Source organism: Drosophila innubila, assembly GCF_004354385.1.
Source record: "Drosophila innubila isolate TH190305 chromosome 3L unlocalized genomic scaffold, UK_Dinn_1.0 0_D_3L, whole genome shotgun sequence".
Classification (NCBI taxonomy): Eukaryota; Metazoa; Arthropoda; class Insecta; order Diptera; family Drosophilidae; genus Drosophila; species Drosophila innubila.
The window spans coordinates 3704652-3722974 of NW_022995376.1; the positions used below are offsets into that span (position 1 = coordinate 3704652).

Sequence of the window (18323 nt, forward strand, 5' to 3'; positions counted from 1 at the left end):
GCTCGTCGACATTTTTATATTATAGCTTGCTGACTTGTTAATATTCATATTTTTGGTAGGCGTCTGTTGACTTTTTAAAAAATTATATTCGCTTAGCTGCTGCTGTGCAATGTGGGCTGTGAATTGTGGACTGTGGGTTGTGGGATGTGGAATATGGGATGTGGTCTGTATAATTTGCCTGTTGCCTTATGAGCAACAGATGCTGCCTTTATGTCTATGCTGAAAGATGGCATATAAAGATATAGTAATAAAACCAAATAATATTGCTGATTAATTGAATAAAGAGCCATGAAAATAGAGTCCGTTGTCAGGGACAAGGTCTTTACAAATTGTTGAATTAGCTGTAGTTTAAAGGCCGCTTAAAAGTATGCTATATATTTTTTTTTTGCGAACTTTAAGCTTATAGGAAATTGATGCAAATATTAGAGAATATCTTTGCAATCCTATGTATAATTATAGTTCCCCTAAAATTCTAAACATAAATAAGAGATAAAGGGATTTTTAAAATCAATAAAAATTTTTTTTTTCTTTTTTTGAAATAAAACTTAATCATTTGTGGTTTCAACATTAGGGTTTGCGTCCAGAAAACTATATATTTTGTCAATAGTCAACTTTGTTTAAAAGAAGTAAATTTATGTAAATAATATCTTAAGTTTCAGTTCCCGCTTGAGACAAGTTTCAGTTTTCTGAGTTAATAAATTAATATTAATCTTGTACTTTCTTTAAATTTTCCCCCTAAAAAATTTGCTCACTAGTTGTTTAATAGTTTAACTAATTGTTTACTTAAAACTTGCAGCTGCTGAGACAAATCTTTTGAACAGAGCTAAAATTGAATGGGATGTTTAAACATTTTGTCTTGTACTCAATCAGTAAATGGGTCATTTTGATTGTAAATGTTATGAATCAGTTGTACGAAAATAGCTGGAAACCATGTGCTATTTAGAATATAGAATTATATATATAGATTTGTATTCGCATTGTACTCAAAACTCGTATCCTTGTTTCTTATTTAAAGTGTTCGCTGAGGCATAAATAAGTTATATGAACAATTAAATGGGAGGGGGAGGGAAATTAATTTAGATGCTGAAGGAAAATTTTTGAAATGCTTTCAAGTGAAGCAATACGCAATTATTAAACATGTGCCTGAGTCTCAGTCTCAGGTGCGAGGCGAAATATTTCATATATTTCATTTCATACGTTCGCTCTCTCTACAGGTTTTTACGATTTTCCACATTTCCCCACATCACATTTCATTTACACGCGCAGCGCCAAGAAAATTGAAAACTACGATGAAAATTAAATTTTAGTTTTTAGTGGCCAGCAAAAATTGTTGAAATATTTGCACACAAATCAAATAACAAGTGAGCAAAATACAAAAATAAACATAGCAATGAACTTTGCAGGACTCTTGAATAGAATGATAAATGGAGAGAGAGAATATAGGATGGAAAGGGGTGGTAATGAGAGAGGGTAGGGTGTCAGTGGGGTGTGTATAATTATATCATTATTTATTGCATACGCAGCATAAGCAAAACAAATATTGAAATCAAGCTGCTGTAATTAAGTGGAAATTAAGTGCAAAAAAACAAGAGCTGTAGAAGGCACAGCAGGTGTGTGTGTGTGTGTGTGATAGAGTGTGTGTGACCTTGACAAATGGTTAACTTGGCCAACAGGGTGGTCCTTCGTTCGGCCTATTTACACGCTCCAGTTGGTCTCCACTCTCAGAACTGGCAATTAATAAAACTGTAACCATTTTATATTTATTTATAGATCACTTGGCCATAACGCCCGATTTGAATCACACGCAACCACAGAGACCGAACCACTTGGAGCTGCTGCCAACACAGTCGAGTCTACGCAAATCGACAAACCTGCTGGTGAGTGTAAAAAAAATTTAAAAAAAAAGCATTACCAATCGAATCAAATTGAATACTTATTAAATACTTATCAGCGCATTAAATTCTAAAATATAGCAATGGCCCATTGGCAATTAAAGTGCCATTAAAGCGCACAAAGTAGAACACATTAAAGTACGTTTTTTGTTTAGCTCATTTCTATAAATTTATATTCAAAAATACCTAAAGAAAAAAAGAGTTTTGTTTATGCAGCTCAAAACAAAGGCGTAAATACTACAATAACATTTAAAGGCGCCTTGTTTAAAGCCATTTTTACTCCTACTTCAACCGCGTGACCATATTAAAATTCATTTTAAATTTAATATAAACATAAATAGCGAAAATGCAATTAAATATACATTTTTAAAATAAATATAAACAATTATTTGGCAATTTTAATAGAATTTTCTGTGGGTGTCAGTTGAGTAAATATGCAAAATCATAATTAAAGAGACGCCCACAAAGTGTTTACAAAAAGCTCATTATTGATTGTATTTTATAAATAAATTTATATCAATTGATTATATATTTAAAATAAAACTAATTAAATCGTACATAAATTTTCTAGAAAAATTTTTCTTTGTTTTAAATAGTAATAAATTATTCAGTCTTTCATTAATAAATATAAAAAACAATGGAAAGTATTTTTAACGAAAAGTGTAAACAAATTTTACAACCATTTTCCAGAATTTTCTGTTGTATTTACTAAAACTACACAAATAAATTGTAAACATATTCGATTACTCTTCTAAATAAATATTAATAGCAATTGAATATATTTTAAAAATAAATATAAACAATTTCAAAACTATTTTCTAGGAACTTCTGTGTGGTGCTTGTTCAATAGACTTAGGCACATAATAAAAGTTCATAATAAAAATAAATGATATATTATGCAATGGCTGTCAATATAAATTCAAGAATTTGTAACAAAAGGAAGGCACTATTTTTTTAATGTTTCAAATATTTAGATAAACAACTGGAAATAGAATCAATTTTTTATGTCCCTTTTATATAAATGTTATTTTTATATTTTATTGCATTTATTTTATTCTTTGACTCTCTTTAGTGCGATGTGGAGGACAAATCCCCCGGCTCTCCCTCATCGCCGCGCACTGAGATTACACAGCTGAAGGATCAGCTGGAGGCGCAGGCTCAGCAGACGCGTCAGGCTTTAGGACAATTGATGCTGGTGCGGGAGCAGCTCATCTCGGAGACAAATGCACGCATCGAGGCGCAGGTGAGAAACTGAAACACAAATTTTATAATAAAAATAACTAAATTTGAATGCAGAATAAATAAAGACCCCAAACCATAATCAAAATGTCAATCCGCTTGAAAATCGGTTGAAATTTGGCAAAGTTATGGAGGTTAGAAGTTAGTCAATCCTTGGATTTAGCAACTTTACAAGTCAAAATTTTTGTTTAATTTCGCTAAATTTTTTACAGAAAAATGAAAGTTCTCAAAATCAAGTTTAAAGTGTTGTTTTATACTGATTATGATATGTGGAGTTGATTAAAAGTAAAAACCTGAAATTTAAAATTTTCAATTTTCAAAAAATCCAAGGGGGGACCCTTAGCATCAAACCATGGCTCCGATCGAAAAATATAAAAATTTTTAAACAAACAAAATTTAAATGCCGAATAAATTTAGAATCCAAAACATAATCAAAATGACATTCCGCTTGAAAATCGATTGAGTTTTGGCAAAGTTATGGAGGTTAGAAGTTAGTCAATCCTTGGATATAGCAACTTTACAAGTCAAAATTTTTGTTCAATTTGACATGATTTTTTACAGAAAAATGAAAGTCCTCAGAATCAATTTTAAAGTGTTGTTTTATACTAATTATGATATGAGGAGTTGATTAAAGGTGAAAACTTGAAATTTAAAATTTTCAATTTTCAAAAAATCAAAGGGGGGACCCTTAGCATCAAATCATGGCTTTGATCGAAAAATATAAAATTTTTTAAATAAACATAATTGAAATGCAGAATTAATTTAGAGGCCAAATAATGATCAAAATGACATTCCGCTAAAAAATCGATTGAGCTTTGGCAAAGTTATGACAGTTAGAAGTTAGTCCATCCTTGGATCTAGCAACTTTACAGATCAAACCATGGCTATGATTTTGGAAAAAAGCACAATTTTCTAAATGAAAAAAATTTAAATGCAGAATGAATTTAAAAGCCAAAACATGATCAAAATCACGTTTCGCTTGAAAATCAGTTGAAATTTGACAAAGTTATGGAGGTTAGAAGTTAGTCAATCCTTGGATCTAGCAACTTTACAAATCAGAATTTTTGCTTAACTAAGCTTGATTTTTTACAGAAAAATGAAACGTCTCAGAATCAAATTTAAAGTGTTGTGTTATACTTATTATGAAATAAGAAGTCTTTTAAAATAGAAAACTTGAGATTAAAAATATTCAATTTTCAAAATGTCAAAGGGAGGATTCTTGGCATTGAAATCGAAACCAATATCTAGAGAGTATATTATTTTTTGCAATTAAATTTCCAACCCAAAACTATATTTGCTCCATATACAATTGTCTCTCTCCCTTCCTCTCTCGCTGTCTCTCTCTAGGCACGCACCCAGCAACTGCTGCAACAGAATCGAGAGCTGCTCGAGCATTTGGCCTCGTTGGGGGCCTACAACGAGCAGCAGAGTGCGGGACTCACCTCGGCGAATATTGGCATGGCACCACAGGTGAGTTCATCTTGCATTGTGAATTGTTAATTGTGAATTGTAAATTGTGAGCCCTGAAATGGGCCAAGTTAACTCGAGAGTTTATGTTGTTTGCTATCCCTGCTCTTAAAACTGCCGTAAACAAATTGCGCTTTGATTTATGCCTTCATAATTTTGTTGCCTTAATTGTAAAACAATGCCAAAGAATAATCGAAAGAGAAAAAGAAAAAGAAAAGAAAATACTTTCTTCTATCTATGCATGTTTATTTTACTTTTTGCTGCCCGTCGACTTTTCATATTGCGTTTTCTTTTGCACGTTTTTCTTAACTCAATGTTTGTTTGTTTGTTTGTTTGCTGTTTGAAATTGTTGTTCAATTAATTGAGTGCAGCAGCCGTGTTAATTGACTTGCGCTACTCTTTCCAACAGCAGCAACAGTCGCAGCTGCAATTGCTGCTGCAGGCGACCAGCAACAACAACAATTTGGCCACAATCAATCAGCAGATTAACAATTTGGGCAACATCAATCAGCAGCTGAGCTCGCTAAGCCAACAGCTTAGTGGCCTAAATCAGCAGAGTCAAAATCTACAGAATCTGCAGAGTCTGCAACAGCAACAGCAGCAACGGACAGCGTCGCCAACAATCTCACAGCAGCAACAGCAGCAATTGACGCCACCAACACCGCCATTGACAGCGGCGGGAGGAGTGGGAGGAGCAGCGAGTGGCAGCAGTCCTTATCCTTCGATGAGTCAGCTGCACAGCATCAGCAATCAGCTGCAGCAACAACAGCAGCAACAGCAACAGGATGCACTGTCCAAGGATCTGTTTCAGGTCAATCAGGAGCTATTGAATCGCCTGCAGGCATTGAATCTAAATGCGAATGGCAGTGCAGCACAAACACCCTCCGCCTCCCCGCACAACTCGTACTTCTATGTCAATCCGTTGTCCTGCACACCTGCCACGCCCACAACGCTAAGCAGCAACAACAGCAACGGCAACAACAACAACAACCCAGCGGCAAATGCATTCAATTTTCTTGCCTCACCTGTTGCACTCAATGCCGGCAACTTGACGCCAGCCTTGAATCGCAATTCCTTTACGGGCAGCTCTTCCTTAAATGAGGAACTGCGTCTCAGCATCGAGCAGAATCTTAACAATCTGGAGGAGCAGCTCAAGGTGGCCGTATCGAATGGCAATCTGGCTGGTTTGGCCTGCGGCGGTTCGGGAACCGGTACAAGGGACACAAGTCGCAGTTCCTCCACCTTGGACTCGCCTTCATCACCGCGACAGCGCAGCAGCAACAACAACTTGAGTCCCGGCAGCAGCAGTCAAAGCAACAGCACCAACAACAACAATAATAATAATAATCATAACAACCACAACAATTCGAGAGAAACACGCTTTAATACAGTGTTACTTCGTGTCACCGACGAGGCGGGACATCAACGCAAGCTGTCGGCCACGCCCAGTTTTATCACACGCAGCACCAGCGAGAAGGTGCCCAATCGCAGCCAGATGATGAGTCAGGTGCAGAGAACCGCCTGGGCCCGGCATACTACCAAATAAATGCAGTTCCTGCAGCACAGCAATCGATTTAGTCAAGCATGTCTTAAATTATGTCTAGTCACTTAAGCTAAGTTGCGTGCGTGTGTGTGTGTGTGTGTATGCAAGTTATTGATGAGTGTGCATGTGTATAAATTTATATATGAGTATGAGTAACAGTATTAAATAATAGAGCTGCAAAATTTCAATACAATTTGCATTTGCAGCATTTTCAAATCATGCATAAGTTGATTTCAAAAACATTATCTAATTGATACAAACTGCAGCATATCAGCGAATAATTACAACACAAAAATATCAAGTATTTTCTCTCTCCTAAAAGTGTCAAAATGTATAGTTATTAAGCTCTTGCAAACTAAACTATTATATATTTATGAATATTTAGTTAAAAACTATTGTGTATATTGTTGTTATTAAATGTAAAACTTCCAGAATTGTTTGCTCAAAAAATGAAAAACAGAAAAAATCTGTAAAATCAGCTACAATAATTATTATATCTATATATTAAAAAAAAAATAATGTAATTAGTTGCAGCAACTGTTAAATGTATATTATAAATTTTTATTTATTAAGCTACAAACAACAATACTACATACAAACAACAAACAACAGCAATAAAAATGCATATAAATAGTCCAAAAGAAGCATCTATTAAAGCAATATATAATCATTATGTTATGTATACGCCACATTGAACCATTTTCCTAATGAGTTTTCAGCCGCAGACGCAGCAGCAACAGCAACAGTCGTTGAATTAAATTGCTGCATACTTTTAAGCGCAGCGTAAATTGTCAAGTGAGCGGCAAAGAAAAAAAGTGCTGCATACTTTTAAGCGCATTTGTATTACGCATACGCCGTGCTGGGATAATGAATGGCCGAACAGGCAGTGCATAAATTTCGCGTGATAAATGAAAAACGATGGCGCAAAAAATACAAGAAATGCAGGTTAATTTCGGTACGCCGAATATTTAATACCCTATTTAATTTTTGATTATTCGTTTCTATGGCAGCTTTGTGATGTAGTTGTCTGATTTGAAACAAATTCGGTCAGAAGATAAAAGACAATATAAGATGCATATTCTGTGAGATTGTTTGAGATAGCTTAAAAAATAAAAATGTTTCTCATACTAAAGATCGATTTTCGGTCCATCCTTCCTATGGTAGCTATATGATATAGTAGTCCGATTTCAGAAAAATTTGCTCAGTACTTTTGAGATAATCCAAAATGTATATTCTGTGAGTTTGTTTACGATATCTCATAAGCGTTTCACATTATGTAAGTAAATCATAATACCTTCTGCAAGAGTATAAAAAAACTGAAGTGTCGCCGTTTCTCTTCCATCTCTCTATATCTTTCTCTCCCTCTCTCACTCTCTCTGTGTTTCTGGTGTTGGTGGACAGCAATTTGCGCACATAACTCATTTGCATAAATTTACACACTGACTTTTTTGTTTAATGCTCGACTCATTTTCACAGCTCTCGTCGACGGCTAAAGTGGCTCGATGGTTTCAACAGTTACCCTGGCATACCGCCTCATTGTCTCGCCCCGAAAGCGGCTTCGTTTCCGGCGACTCGCGCTCTGAGAAGTATCAGGAGGATCATTTCTATGGCGGCATGGTAAAGGAAACGGATGATTTATGCGATGAATTTCTGCTCGTCGAGGGCAGCAGCACCATTTGGACCAAGTTAAGCGCCAAAAAACGTCGTAAATTGCTTGGCATGCGTTTGGGCAAAGTGACAACATTTTAAATTACCAGCAAACTCCTGAATATTACTACCAATCGTAATGTGTGCGTTTATTAGCTGTTAAGTGAGTATTTTTTGTAAGCATAGCTGTAAGCAAATGACAGTTTTGGCATTAAGTAGTTAGTTCTATAGATTAGCCAATATGAAAATCAATAGACTAAATGACCAAATTAACCCAAACGAACGACATGCTCATTGAAATGCCATCAACACTCACACACTCACACACACACACGTACATCAAGAGATAAAAGCTGAAAGGAAAAAGAGCTGAGCAGGTATGAATAAGCGTAGACATAAGTCAATTAGCGAGCATAATGCTTAAGCTCAAAGTGTATTTAAGTATTAATAAACTAAGTAAAAGTAATTGGCATGTAAGACACAAACACACACACGCACACATATACAAACAGACAGGCAATTCATTAGGTGGACAAACAGGTCGCATTTATCATACGCCACGTAGCACGAAAAACGAAAGAGAAACATAATAAAAGCCGCTCCAATTGCTGCTTAACTTGGCCAACTTTTCATGTTTGAGAAAAACTGGTTATTAAGCTAAGCAAACACACTCACACACAGACACACGCTCACACACACACACAGATGTGAGCAGCATAAAAGCGAGCAAATGAAATAAAGTAAAAACACTGCAGCTTCCTTGCGGATTTTGACTTGCTGGAAAAATATATATGGTCAAACAAATAAGCCAAGCCAGCAACAAGGACAACACACACACCGCACACCACATTGTGAAGTGTGTGTGTGCACGCAAATGTTTGTTATTCATAAATATTTCAGCATCCCAGCAATTTATGCATAAATCGATGCCGCTTTTATGTGGCCGCCTTTTATGTTTTACGAATATTTTCGGGGTTAACTCTATAAATTTACTGCAGCTGCACAAAAGAGCAACGGGCACACGTGGCGTATAAGTGATAAACACACTGGGAGTTGCTTTAAAGGCAACTTCAAATGCAGGTAGTTAGTTTAAAACTTAAACAGTTGGAAATTTAAACATTTTACAATTTTAATTAAAGTAAAAAAAATATTTAAGCAATAAATTAAAATAGTTTTAGTTAAGCTATCATTTAAACTGACGATTTTCCTAACGATTTTAAGGCATTTTTTCATTTTAGCTAATATACAAATTTTAATTAAATTTCGAATCAAATTAAAAATAATGTACGTAATGGTTTTAGCTAATTTACGCAACAATTTTTTTGAGACTGAAACTGAAATTTGTACTAAGCATAAATAGAAAAAAGAGAGAGAGAGAGAGATATATATAAAAACATGCGCACACATACTCGTACACACACACACACGCACACACACACATTCCAAGAGCATTTTATTGTAAAAGCTATTTAATATTAGATTAATTCTATTTTATGTTCAGACAGCAAAATAAAGTGAATAATAAAAATTAAATGCACTTGCAGTTTTAATTGTCAGTTGTTGTTGTAGTTGTTGTTGTTGTTGTTGTTGATGTTGTTGCACACTTTGCTGTTCAATTAATTTAACGTGCTTCGCATGTAATAGCAACAAGCATTGCATATCAGCAGGAGCAGGACACGCCAGGATATACGGACATAAATACGAATACACAGCACAGCAAGTGGGCTTGGCTGGCAGCTAACAAGCGCACTCACTTTCACTACACTGAAAGCAAGGGGCGTTACAAAATGGCGGGCGTATCGCATATTGAAAATTAGAAAACAAACCCAAGGCAACTCTCGTGTGCGGTCATAATTACCAGTACAACAACAGCAACTAGAACAACAACAACAACAACAGCAGCAACACTAGCAACATCAGCTACAACAAAAAGCAGAAGAAGCGCACTAATGGAGCGTTGAGCAAATGAAAAATGAAAAACGCGACATGCGATAATTTTTATTTTTTTTATACCACATTCTATTAGCATTTTTTGTATTTTGCTCGCTGCTATTTTTTGACACTTTTTGGGGCACAGGCAAAGGACATAATTACATAAAGCTAAAAGGCATGTAAATGTTGTGTGTAGTCCTGCTATTTGCGACCCTGAAAGCAGGAAGTTCATCCACACACAATAAACTCATATTACGCATACGCAGTGTGTGCACATCAGGTTTGTAGTTTTGGTGGCTTTTTCACTAGCTATTTTTGTTGCTTGTTAGTGTATAAAATTTAAATCTACACACTAGAGATTATTGGTGGGTTATAACTTTAGATAGTTATTATTTTTCCCAGCAATATGGTCACATTTTTGCAAAAATACTTTAACTTTGAAATAAGTTTGTGGGCTGATGAATCTTGTTTTGATGGAAAGTGCAGCTTTTTTGAAGGAAATAAATTCTCTTTTACTCAACGGTTTCTTTTTCTTCTCCTAAAATCTTTTAATGTCTAGGGTAATTTTTGTAATGAAAATTTAGATACAAAATGATAAGAAATTTTGTTAAAACAGGTTTGGTAAGTTTTATTTATTAATTTAATTACTTAACATCAACAAAAACCATTCGATGCAAGGTAATTATTATTGGTAATTAACAATTAGTAATTAAATAAAAAGTAATTAAAAAAAATCAGAATTAAAAAATAAAAATGAACAAGTAAATTTTAAAACTTATAAACAATTTTATATAACGACTGGAAAATATAGAAAATATTTTTTTATTGGTATTTATTGGTATTTGGACATTTAGTGGTTTTTGTTGGCATTTTTAAAATACAGATGGCAACACTGTTGTACACTGTACATCATGAACATGTGAGCTATGTGACAGCAACAAGAAACAGTTGAAAGTGCCGCGTGTCCTGTCGACTCGTGAACGTCATTCACTTTCACATACACACACATATACACAGACACTCTCATATTCACATACACATACACAGACACATTTACATTCACATTTATTGCGTGGCTTCAGCGACAACGTCGACGCGTTTAATTCACATTTTATTTACGCTGTTGCTGTAGTTGTTGTTGTAGTTGTTGTTGTAGTTGTTGTCGTAATTGTTGCTTCCTTGGGCAGGACATGGATACGCTCGTCTATTCGTAGTACGTTCGCGTTGTCGCTGCACGGCGGACGTGTTCGCGGCTCTCAACTGAATTCCTTAGTCTCGACAATGCAAACGAACGAATCTAGTGAAAATGTGGCTCCAGATGTGGCAACAACAACAACAACAACAACGACAACAACAACTGCGACTCCTGTTGTTGCTGCTTCTGTGGCGCGTCGTCCCAAACCGGGCATATTGCGCCTGGACATTAACAAACCACGACGTTCATCAGGTGGTTCTGTGGATTTCAGATGCGTGAGTGGTGCGGGAGTTGCCGTTGCTCCTGCGGCTGGTGGTGCTGGTGGTGGCGCCTCCACACCAGCCACAGGCGGCAACAGTGAGGTAAGTGAACATGATTTAGTGGACATTGGGGAGTGCTTACGATTTGCTCAGCACACGTGCAACAGCAACAGCAACATGAAACAAACACAGCTGCCACAAAAACCAATGGCCATAAAGCAGAAACCAGAAACAGCTGGTCAAGCAATGCAGCCAAAGGCAGCCAACAGATCAAATCTTTTTTTTTAAATTTATTTATTTATTTATTTATGCACGACTAAAAGCAGTCGGCAAAGAAAAAATTACCAAGCTTAAAAATGAAGTTAAAGATTACAAATACAAATAAAATTAAATATAAATTATGAGCTGTAAAGCAAAAAATTAAAGTTAGATCTGGACTAAGCCCAAATTATAAATAATCCAACATTTGTTGCAAGGATTGGGGAAAACCCAGAAAAACCCAAACAGATCATTTGTTATTTGTTATTTCCCTGTAAAATTTAAAAATAAAGATTATAGTTAATACCCCAAAGAACTACATTTTTAAAATATAGTAAATTGTAGATATTTTAATTAAAAAGGCTCAGGAGAATATGAAAATTATGAAATTAGAATTAAAGTTAATATCCTAGGGAACTGCAATTTTATAATAAAGTAAAATGTAAAAAAACGCAATCAGATCAGTTGTTATATCCCTGGAAAATTAACAAATAAGAATTGTAGTTAATAGCCTAAAGAACTGCATCTATAAAATATAGTAAAATGTAGATATTTTAATTAAAAAGGCTCAGGAGAATATGAAAATTAAAAAATTAGAATTAAAGTTAATACCCTACGGAACTGCATTTTTATAATATAGAAAAATGCAGAAATTTTAATTACAAATGCTCAGCAAAATATAAAGCATGTCTTTAACGGATTTCCTATTAAATCATGCGCATTTAAAGATGCTAATTTGTTTGGGAAATTAAGAAATATGGATATATAGTTAACAAAGTAGGAAAGAATATTACGGCTGAGCGGATAAAAATGCAATTATTGCATACTCGTATTAAATAAATTAAAATTTTAACAATTTATGCGATTGAATTCGAATGAAATCATATTAAATATGAACATAACGATTTTTCTGGAAAAATTGCCGTTGAGTGCATAAATAAATTAAGTTTATGGACTTTTTTGCCTAAAGGCTTAAATAGTTAATTTTGCGACAAAATTCTAATGAAATCGTGTGAATCAGTTTGACTTTATGGAAATTTGCTGCGAATTTATGAGTGTGTAAATAAATTAAATAAATATATTAAGTTTATAGACTCTTTTGCCTACAAAATAAATTAGTAAATTTTGGAAAAAAAATTCTTTTTTGTAAATATTCTGCGAATTTATGAGTGTTTAAATAAATTAATTTTATAGACTCTTTTGTCTAAAAAATAAATTAGTAAATTTTGATACAAAATTCTTATGAACTCATGTGATTCAGTTTGGTTTTTACACGAGAGTATGTAAATTTTCTGCGAATTTATGAGTGTGTAAAATTTGACACGCATCAATTTGCTAAAAATAAGGGAAAGAGTTCGCTGAGTCAATTGAGCCATAAAATGGCGTCCTCTGTTCTAGAAAACTCCATTTGTAGAGAAGAGACTGAGGCATAAAATGTATGCGACAGATTTCTGATAAAGTCACTTAATTATATTATTATTTATTTAATTATTATATATTTATTTAATAAGCGTCAACTAAGAGCACTTGATAAAATTTTAAATTAAAAATAAACTCGAAAATATGATTAAAATGTAATGACTAAAATAAATTCTGAATAAATCATGACTATACAAAGCTCATGGAATTTGCTCTCTCAGGGAATAATGCATATAAAAACTAATGAGAAGTCAGCAGAAAAGAGCATGCAGATGGACATTTCAACCGCACCCAGACACGCACAGTCATTAAGTCATAAAGCTAATGTGAGAATCTCAGCAAACCTGGCACCACTTGGTTAGCCACACACAAGTGGGTCAAGTAAGCAGTCGACAAAGTATTATCGTTGTATTTGACAGAGTGCCAGAAACGAGTCGAATAAAAACTCGCACACACACACAGCACACAGTTGAAAAGAAGGAGATTGCAACGCAATATCAAATCTGAGATTAGTGGCAACAATGTCTGGCCAACAAGAGGAATTGGAGGTGGCAACAAAGCGCTTTCTTACAGGCAGCAGCTATGAGGGAGCCTGGAATACTGCGGTTCACATGATGGATGGTTTCGGTAGCTATCGTTTTCCCGATGGCAGCGAATATCGCGGCAGATTCGTGCAGGGCAAATTCCATGGCTTTGGACATCTGAAGATGGCTCAACCATATCGTTTTACCATCAAGGGGGAGTTCGTCAAGGGCAAGCTGGTGAGCATTGAGGATATGTGGTTCAGTGATGGACTCCATGTGCAGGGCAGCTTTCAAAATGGCAAATTCCACTGTGATGATTGGGATTATCTCACGCCCAAGGATCGTCGCTATCAGGCGGAGCGATTCTATGGCCAACAGCCGGTGGGACCCACCTCCTATTTGACCAGTAATCTCATGGAGCGAAAGGTGCCCCAGGATTGCTTCGATGTCGAGGAGGGCATCTTCAATTCAAAGACAGGCTGGCTGGTGGACAGACCACAGCCCTTCTCCAAGAGTGTCTACGTCAACTGTCCGAATGAGAAGAAGTGGATAATGCGACATTGTCGTGCTGCCCACAAGGAGCATATAATCGAGCCACCGGCAGAGTTTTGTAGGCAAATCATAGGCAACAATTTGGCAACTGAGGAAGCTCAACTCCCCAACATTACCATCTATGCGCCCAAGAAGAATATCAATCGGGAGCGTTACTATCCCAAGTTCTACAAGGAGAAACCAGAAGCGAATCGGCAAACTGCCGACTTTCTTTTTGCTGCCAATCGACCATGGAATGAACCAAAAACAACAACTGAGGTCTGCATAAACCGTCACTATGCGAAGGAGCAGGAGAGATTTGAGGAATTCACCAAATGGTGGCAACGCAATCATCCCAAGGAACCGATGCCATCTATTGAGCGAGCGCGTCAGTGGACCAGCAGCTCGGAGCCAGAAAAAGTCGATTCGGGTGCCACAGAAAGCCTTTCTCAGAGTCCCTCGGAGGTGTCTCTTATTGAGAATGTCAGGGATAACTTTGAAACTGCCTTTTGGATGGCCCAGAAGAAACCCACAGACAATCTCTATGTGGTTCAGTCGCATATGAAACGACCCATTAGTTTTGTAGACATTAATCGCTCCATGTTTCAGCTGTAGTTGCGAATTAAATCAATCAGATCTATATAATCATGTTAAGAATTACATTTGAAAATGTACAAAATTAATTCAAGTATTGTTTAAGTCTAATTATCTGACAAAAAAAATGCTTAAAAAATTAAATAAGATGTGAAATATTTTTTAAGTAAAGCAAATCTTTAAAATCAAACATAATTTGTAATTTAACCCTTTGTAAAATCATTTTTTAGTTTAGTCCTTTGAGTAAAGCTAAATTAAAAAATAATAATGTAGCATACTTTCAGTTGCTTCTGGTAATTATAACATAAAAATATTGTAGCATACTTTTAGTTGCTGCTGTTTATTTAAAAATTAAAATTTTGTAGCATACTTTCAGATGCTGATTTTAATTCACAGTTGCTGAATGAAAAGATAAAAATATTGTAGCATACTTTGAGATGAGTCTGTTAATCTAAAATGCAATAATATTGTAGCATACTTTCATGTGATGCTTTTAATTTATAGTTGCTAAACCAAGTGTAAAAAATATAATAGCATACTTTTAAAGGCTGGAATTGTTATTCTCGTATTTTCCCCCTTTTAAGTAGTCCGTTTGTTTTATTATTTGTTTGCTTTATTTCTTCAGTTTTTGTTTTCTGTTACGAGAGTTACATAAATAATTTTCTACATTTATAAGAAAGTACATATTTATTACATAGATATGAATCGAAAGCAAAACGCGAAAGAAGAAATTCATTCACACGCCACGGTTTATCCAACGGGCACCAAGTTTATTGGATACTATAATGACCTGGGCATGCAGAACTTTGGTCTCTATACATATCCAGATGGCACAAAATACTTGGGTCACTTTTATAACAATCGTTTCCATGGCGATGGAACCATTGAGATGCCCTGTCCGCATTGCGTCAGCTTCAATGTGTTGCATGATCATGGAAAGCTGATTAAGATTCATAGCATGACCTTTAATGATAACTTGGAAGTTGATTTTGAGTGGAATGACGGCGATATTACCTTCAACAACTGGGAATATTGTACGGCGAAAGATCGTCGCTTTTGTGCTGAGAAATTGGTCCGCATGGAGGCGGTGGGTCCCTATAAATACCAGACTGGGGAGGGTCCTAATCCGCCGCCATTGGGTCGCAGCATATTCGATCTTGGCTTTGGCAAATTCAATCGTCGCGGCTGCATAACGGAAATACCAGATCACATGTCCAAGACGACAGAATTCTACGTCGACTCTCCCGAAGTGCGAGCCTGGATACAAAACAATTGTCGCCATGGCGAACTTAGAAATAAACACGTAGACCAAATGGTAATGGCGCAGTTTGCACGGCAAATCCTGCAAAATAATTTGGAAAATGTAAAGGAATTAGTTGAAGAATTGCCGGGAGAAATTGCCCCATGTGTGTTGCCCAAGAGTCAGAGCTCCCTGTCGGCCAAAGAGGTGCGACTGAATGTGGCCAGCAGTTGCGATACTTGCAGCTCCATATTGGATAACAGGCTAAAAACGAAAATGAATCAAGAACAGACACAAATTCAAATTGAAAGAGACGCATGCCTCATAAATTAATCGATCGAAGGTTTCGTTCTTTATTAATGTTCTCAATGCGATTAACCCAAATTCTCAAGTCTTTATGTTCTTTTATTTTTTTTTGTCTGTTTTTATTTTCTGGGTCAAAGGCATATACAAAAATATATTGCATATCCCAAGGCGTTGGTTCATGTTTAGAGTGTTAGATTTATGACAAACAACAACAGCCGAAGCTGAATTCTAAGCAACACCTTAAAACTGCAATCGAACATGGAAATCCACTTAAAAGCCATGTGTGTAATGGGTGTGGCAATTGGGTCAGCAGGTCTACTCTCTCTCTCCCCTCTCCCCTCCACTTGTGAGACAAACATCTGTAAAGGTTGCAGCTGTCACAGCGGCTAATGAACCCATAAAAAGCCACCAAATTATGCTACACGTGTGACATGATTTCCATTTGATGTGGAGACATTTTTGCAGGGTATGAGGACAACAAAAAACACGCACAGATAAATTTTGACGTTAATTAAAAAGGCAGCAAAGCTAAAAACAAAAAAAAAACAAAAAATACAGGCAGAACTTCATTTAATTAAAAGGCCAGCTAAACGTTAGTGAAATCTGGAAAAAAAAGCGAAAAGAAAATCCCAAAGTCAAAAGCAAAAGCGAAAGCGAAACACAAGACACAGTTAAAAGCGCTAAAAGTCATATGAAAACATATTTCAATAGTGGGCGCGGAATAAAATAAATAAGTATGTGTGAGTGTACACTGATAAAAAAAAGAAAATAGTTGCTAACAAAAATTCGATTGAAATATAAGAAAAGAAAACTTTAAAAGAAATTTATTTAAAAAAAAAACTGAAAAATACATAAATATGTTAAGTGTCCTTATAATCAAGATGTTTTTTATATTCAAGAATTTTTGAACCTTTTTTTATAATACTTATTAAAAATACAACCAACAATTCAATTGGCAATATCAATAATTTTATCAATAATGTATCAATAATTTTAAAAGTAGTAATTTTCGTCTAAAAAATATTTTATATGAGAAAAATAAAAAATATAAATGATAACAGAATCATAAGTTATTTTTTTAATTTTTAAAATTGTTCGAACTTTTCTTTTAAGAATTTATGAATAATTTAAAATTTTTTTATAGGAGAAAAATACAAAATATAAATGATATCATAAGTTATTTTTTTAATTTATAAAATTGTTCGAACTTTTCTTTTAAGAATTTATGAATAATTTAAGCAACAGCTCATCTGCATATTACTAAGATTTTTCGTCTAAAAATACCTATTTAAAATCAAAAACACAAGTAAAAATTAACAATTCTTAAAATAAAAAAAAATATCTTGATTAAAATGAATTTTTTTTTTATAATTTGTGTTTTTCAATTTCTTTCTAAAGTTGTTTAACACCCAAAGGAATATTTAAGGTGCTTATTTTTTTTGTCAGTGTCTGTCTGTGTGTATATTTGTTGCTGTTGTAATTTTTGCGATTTTCTTTATCAACCCTTGCATGTTTGATTTTCATTTACATGCCGCTGGTCAGTGGGCAGTTGGGTAACCAAGCGGAGGCCAAGAATACAACGTGACTCAATTCTGTCACACACACACACACACACACACACAGCACACACACACACACACACACACACACACAATCACAACCATCTAAATGAACATTCAATGTGCTGTTCTCTTCTCTGCTGTTCAGTTCTGTTCTGTCCTGGACTGGACTAAACTGGAACTAGGACTCCTTGTCCAACTCTCCAACTGACCAACTGACCAACTGGTTACGCCCGGCGTTGTTGTTATCACATGCCGCTGGCGATTTTAACGCTCATTCGTCTTCGTTTGAACTGGGCGAGGAAGTCAACGAGTGGTTCAGTCACCTGCCCAACTTGCCCCTCTACTCTGCCCCTCAATCCTACCTCAATGGACTGGCGCGTGTCTATGTAAATTCCTTAACGTTCGCTCTGTCTTTATATGTGTGTGTTTTGGGCACGTTTTGGCTTTGATAAGTCCAAGTTCTAGGTGGGGTTTCTGAGTTTCTGCTTTCGGTCTCTGCGCTTCATTCATATTCATTCATTATTAGAAAAAAATCTAACTCTGTCTGTGTGTGTGTGTGTGTGTGTGTGTGTCGCGTTGTCCTTTTGATGTCCTGTGTGTGGTTAGCCTGACTGCTTTGGCCAGCTCGCTAAGCCGTTCAGTCTGCGCATAAGGCTGCTCCAAAGCGTTACGACGGCACTACAAAAAAAAACTACAGAAATTTATAAAGATTTA

General features: G+C 35.4%; 3 protein-coding genes across 7 annotated transcripts in view; all 3 read left to right on the forward strand.

The window, feature by feature from the left end:
* The window catches only part of LOC117787439 (capon-like protein), a 66361-nt gene extending 57040 nt beyond the window's left edge, over window positions 1–9321 (forward strand). For 3 of the 5 annotated variants that reach the window (XM_034625967.1, XM_034625966.1, XM_034625965.1), the window contains 4 exons: window positions 1771–1877; window positions 2965–3135; window positions 4479–4601; window positions 5002–6591. In XM_034625967.1, coding sequence (XP_034481858.1) covers window positions 1771–1877; window positions 2965–3135; window positions 4479–4601; window positions 5002–6144 — 1544 coding nt within the window. In that variant the 3' untranslated portion in view covers window positions 6145–6591. Of the gene's footprint in view, window positions 1–1770; window positions 1878–2964; window positions 3136–4478; window positions 4602–5001; window positions 6592–7617 lie in introns of those variants that run through there. The other 2 variants (XM_034625969.1, XM_034625968.1) reach the window with 1 other exon arrangement.
* A 3912-nt stretch (window positions 9322–13233) lies between these two features.
* Window positions 13234–14645, forward strand: LOC117788685. The gene has a single exon (XM_034627519.1). It carries the CDS (start codon window positions 13374–13376, stop codon window positions 14520–14522), a length of 1149 nt encoding a protein of 382 aa, XP_034483410.1. The 5' UTR covers window positions 13234–13373; the 3' UTR covers window positions 14523–14645.
* A 520-nt stretch (window positions 14646–15165) lies between these two features.
* LOC117788686 (MORN repeat-containing protein 5) lies at window positions 15166–16226 on the forward strand. The gene has a single exon (XM_034627520.1). The coding sequence runs from the start codon at window positions 15202–15204 to the stop codon at window positions 16072–16074; it is 873 nt and encodes a 290-aa protein (XP_034483411.1). The 5' UTR covers window positions 15166–15201; the 3' UTR covers window positions 16075–16226.
* Window positions 16227–18323: the final 2097 nt, after the last annotated feature.

Coding starts and splice junctions, on each gene's coding strand:
- LOC117788685 (XM_034627519.1), top strand. CDS start 13,374: ATGTCTGGCCAACAAGAGGAATTGGAGGTGGCAACAAAGCGCTTTCTT.
- LOC117788686 (XM_034627520.1), top strand. CDS start 15,202: ATGAATCGAAAGCAAAACGCGAAAGAAGAAATTCATTCACACGCCACG.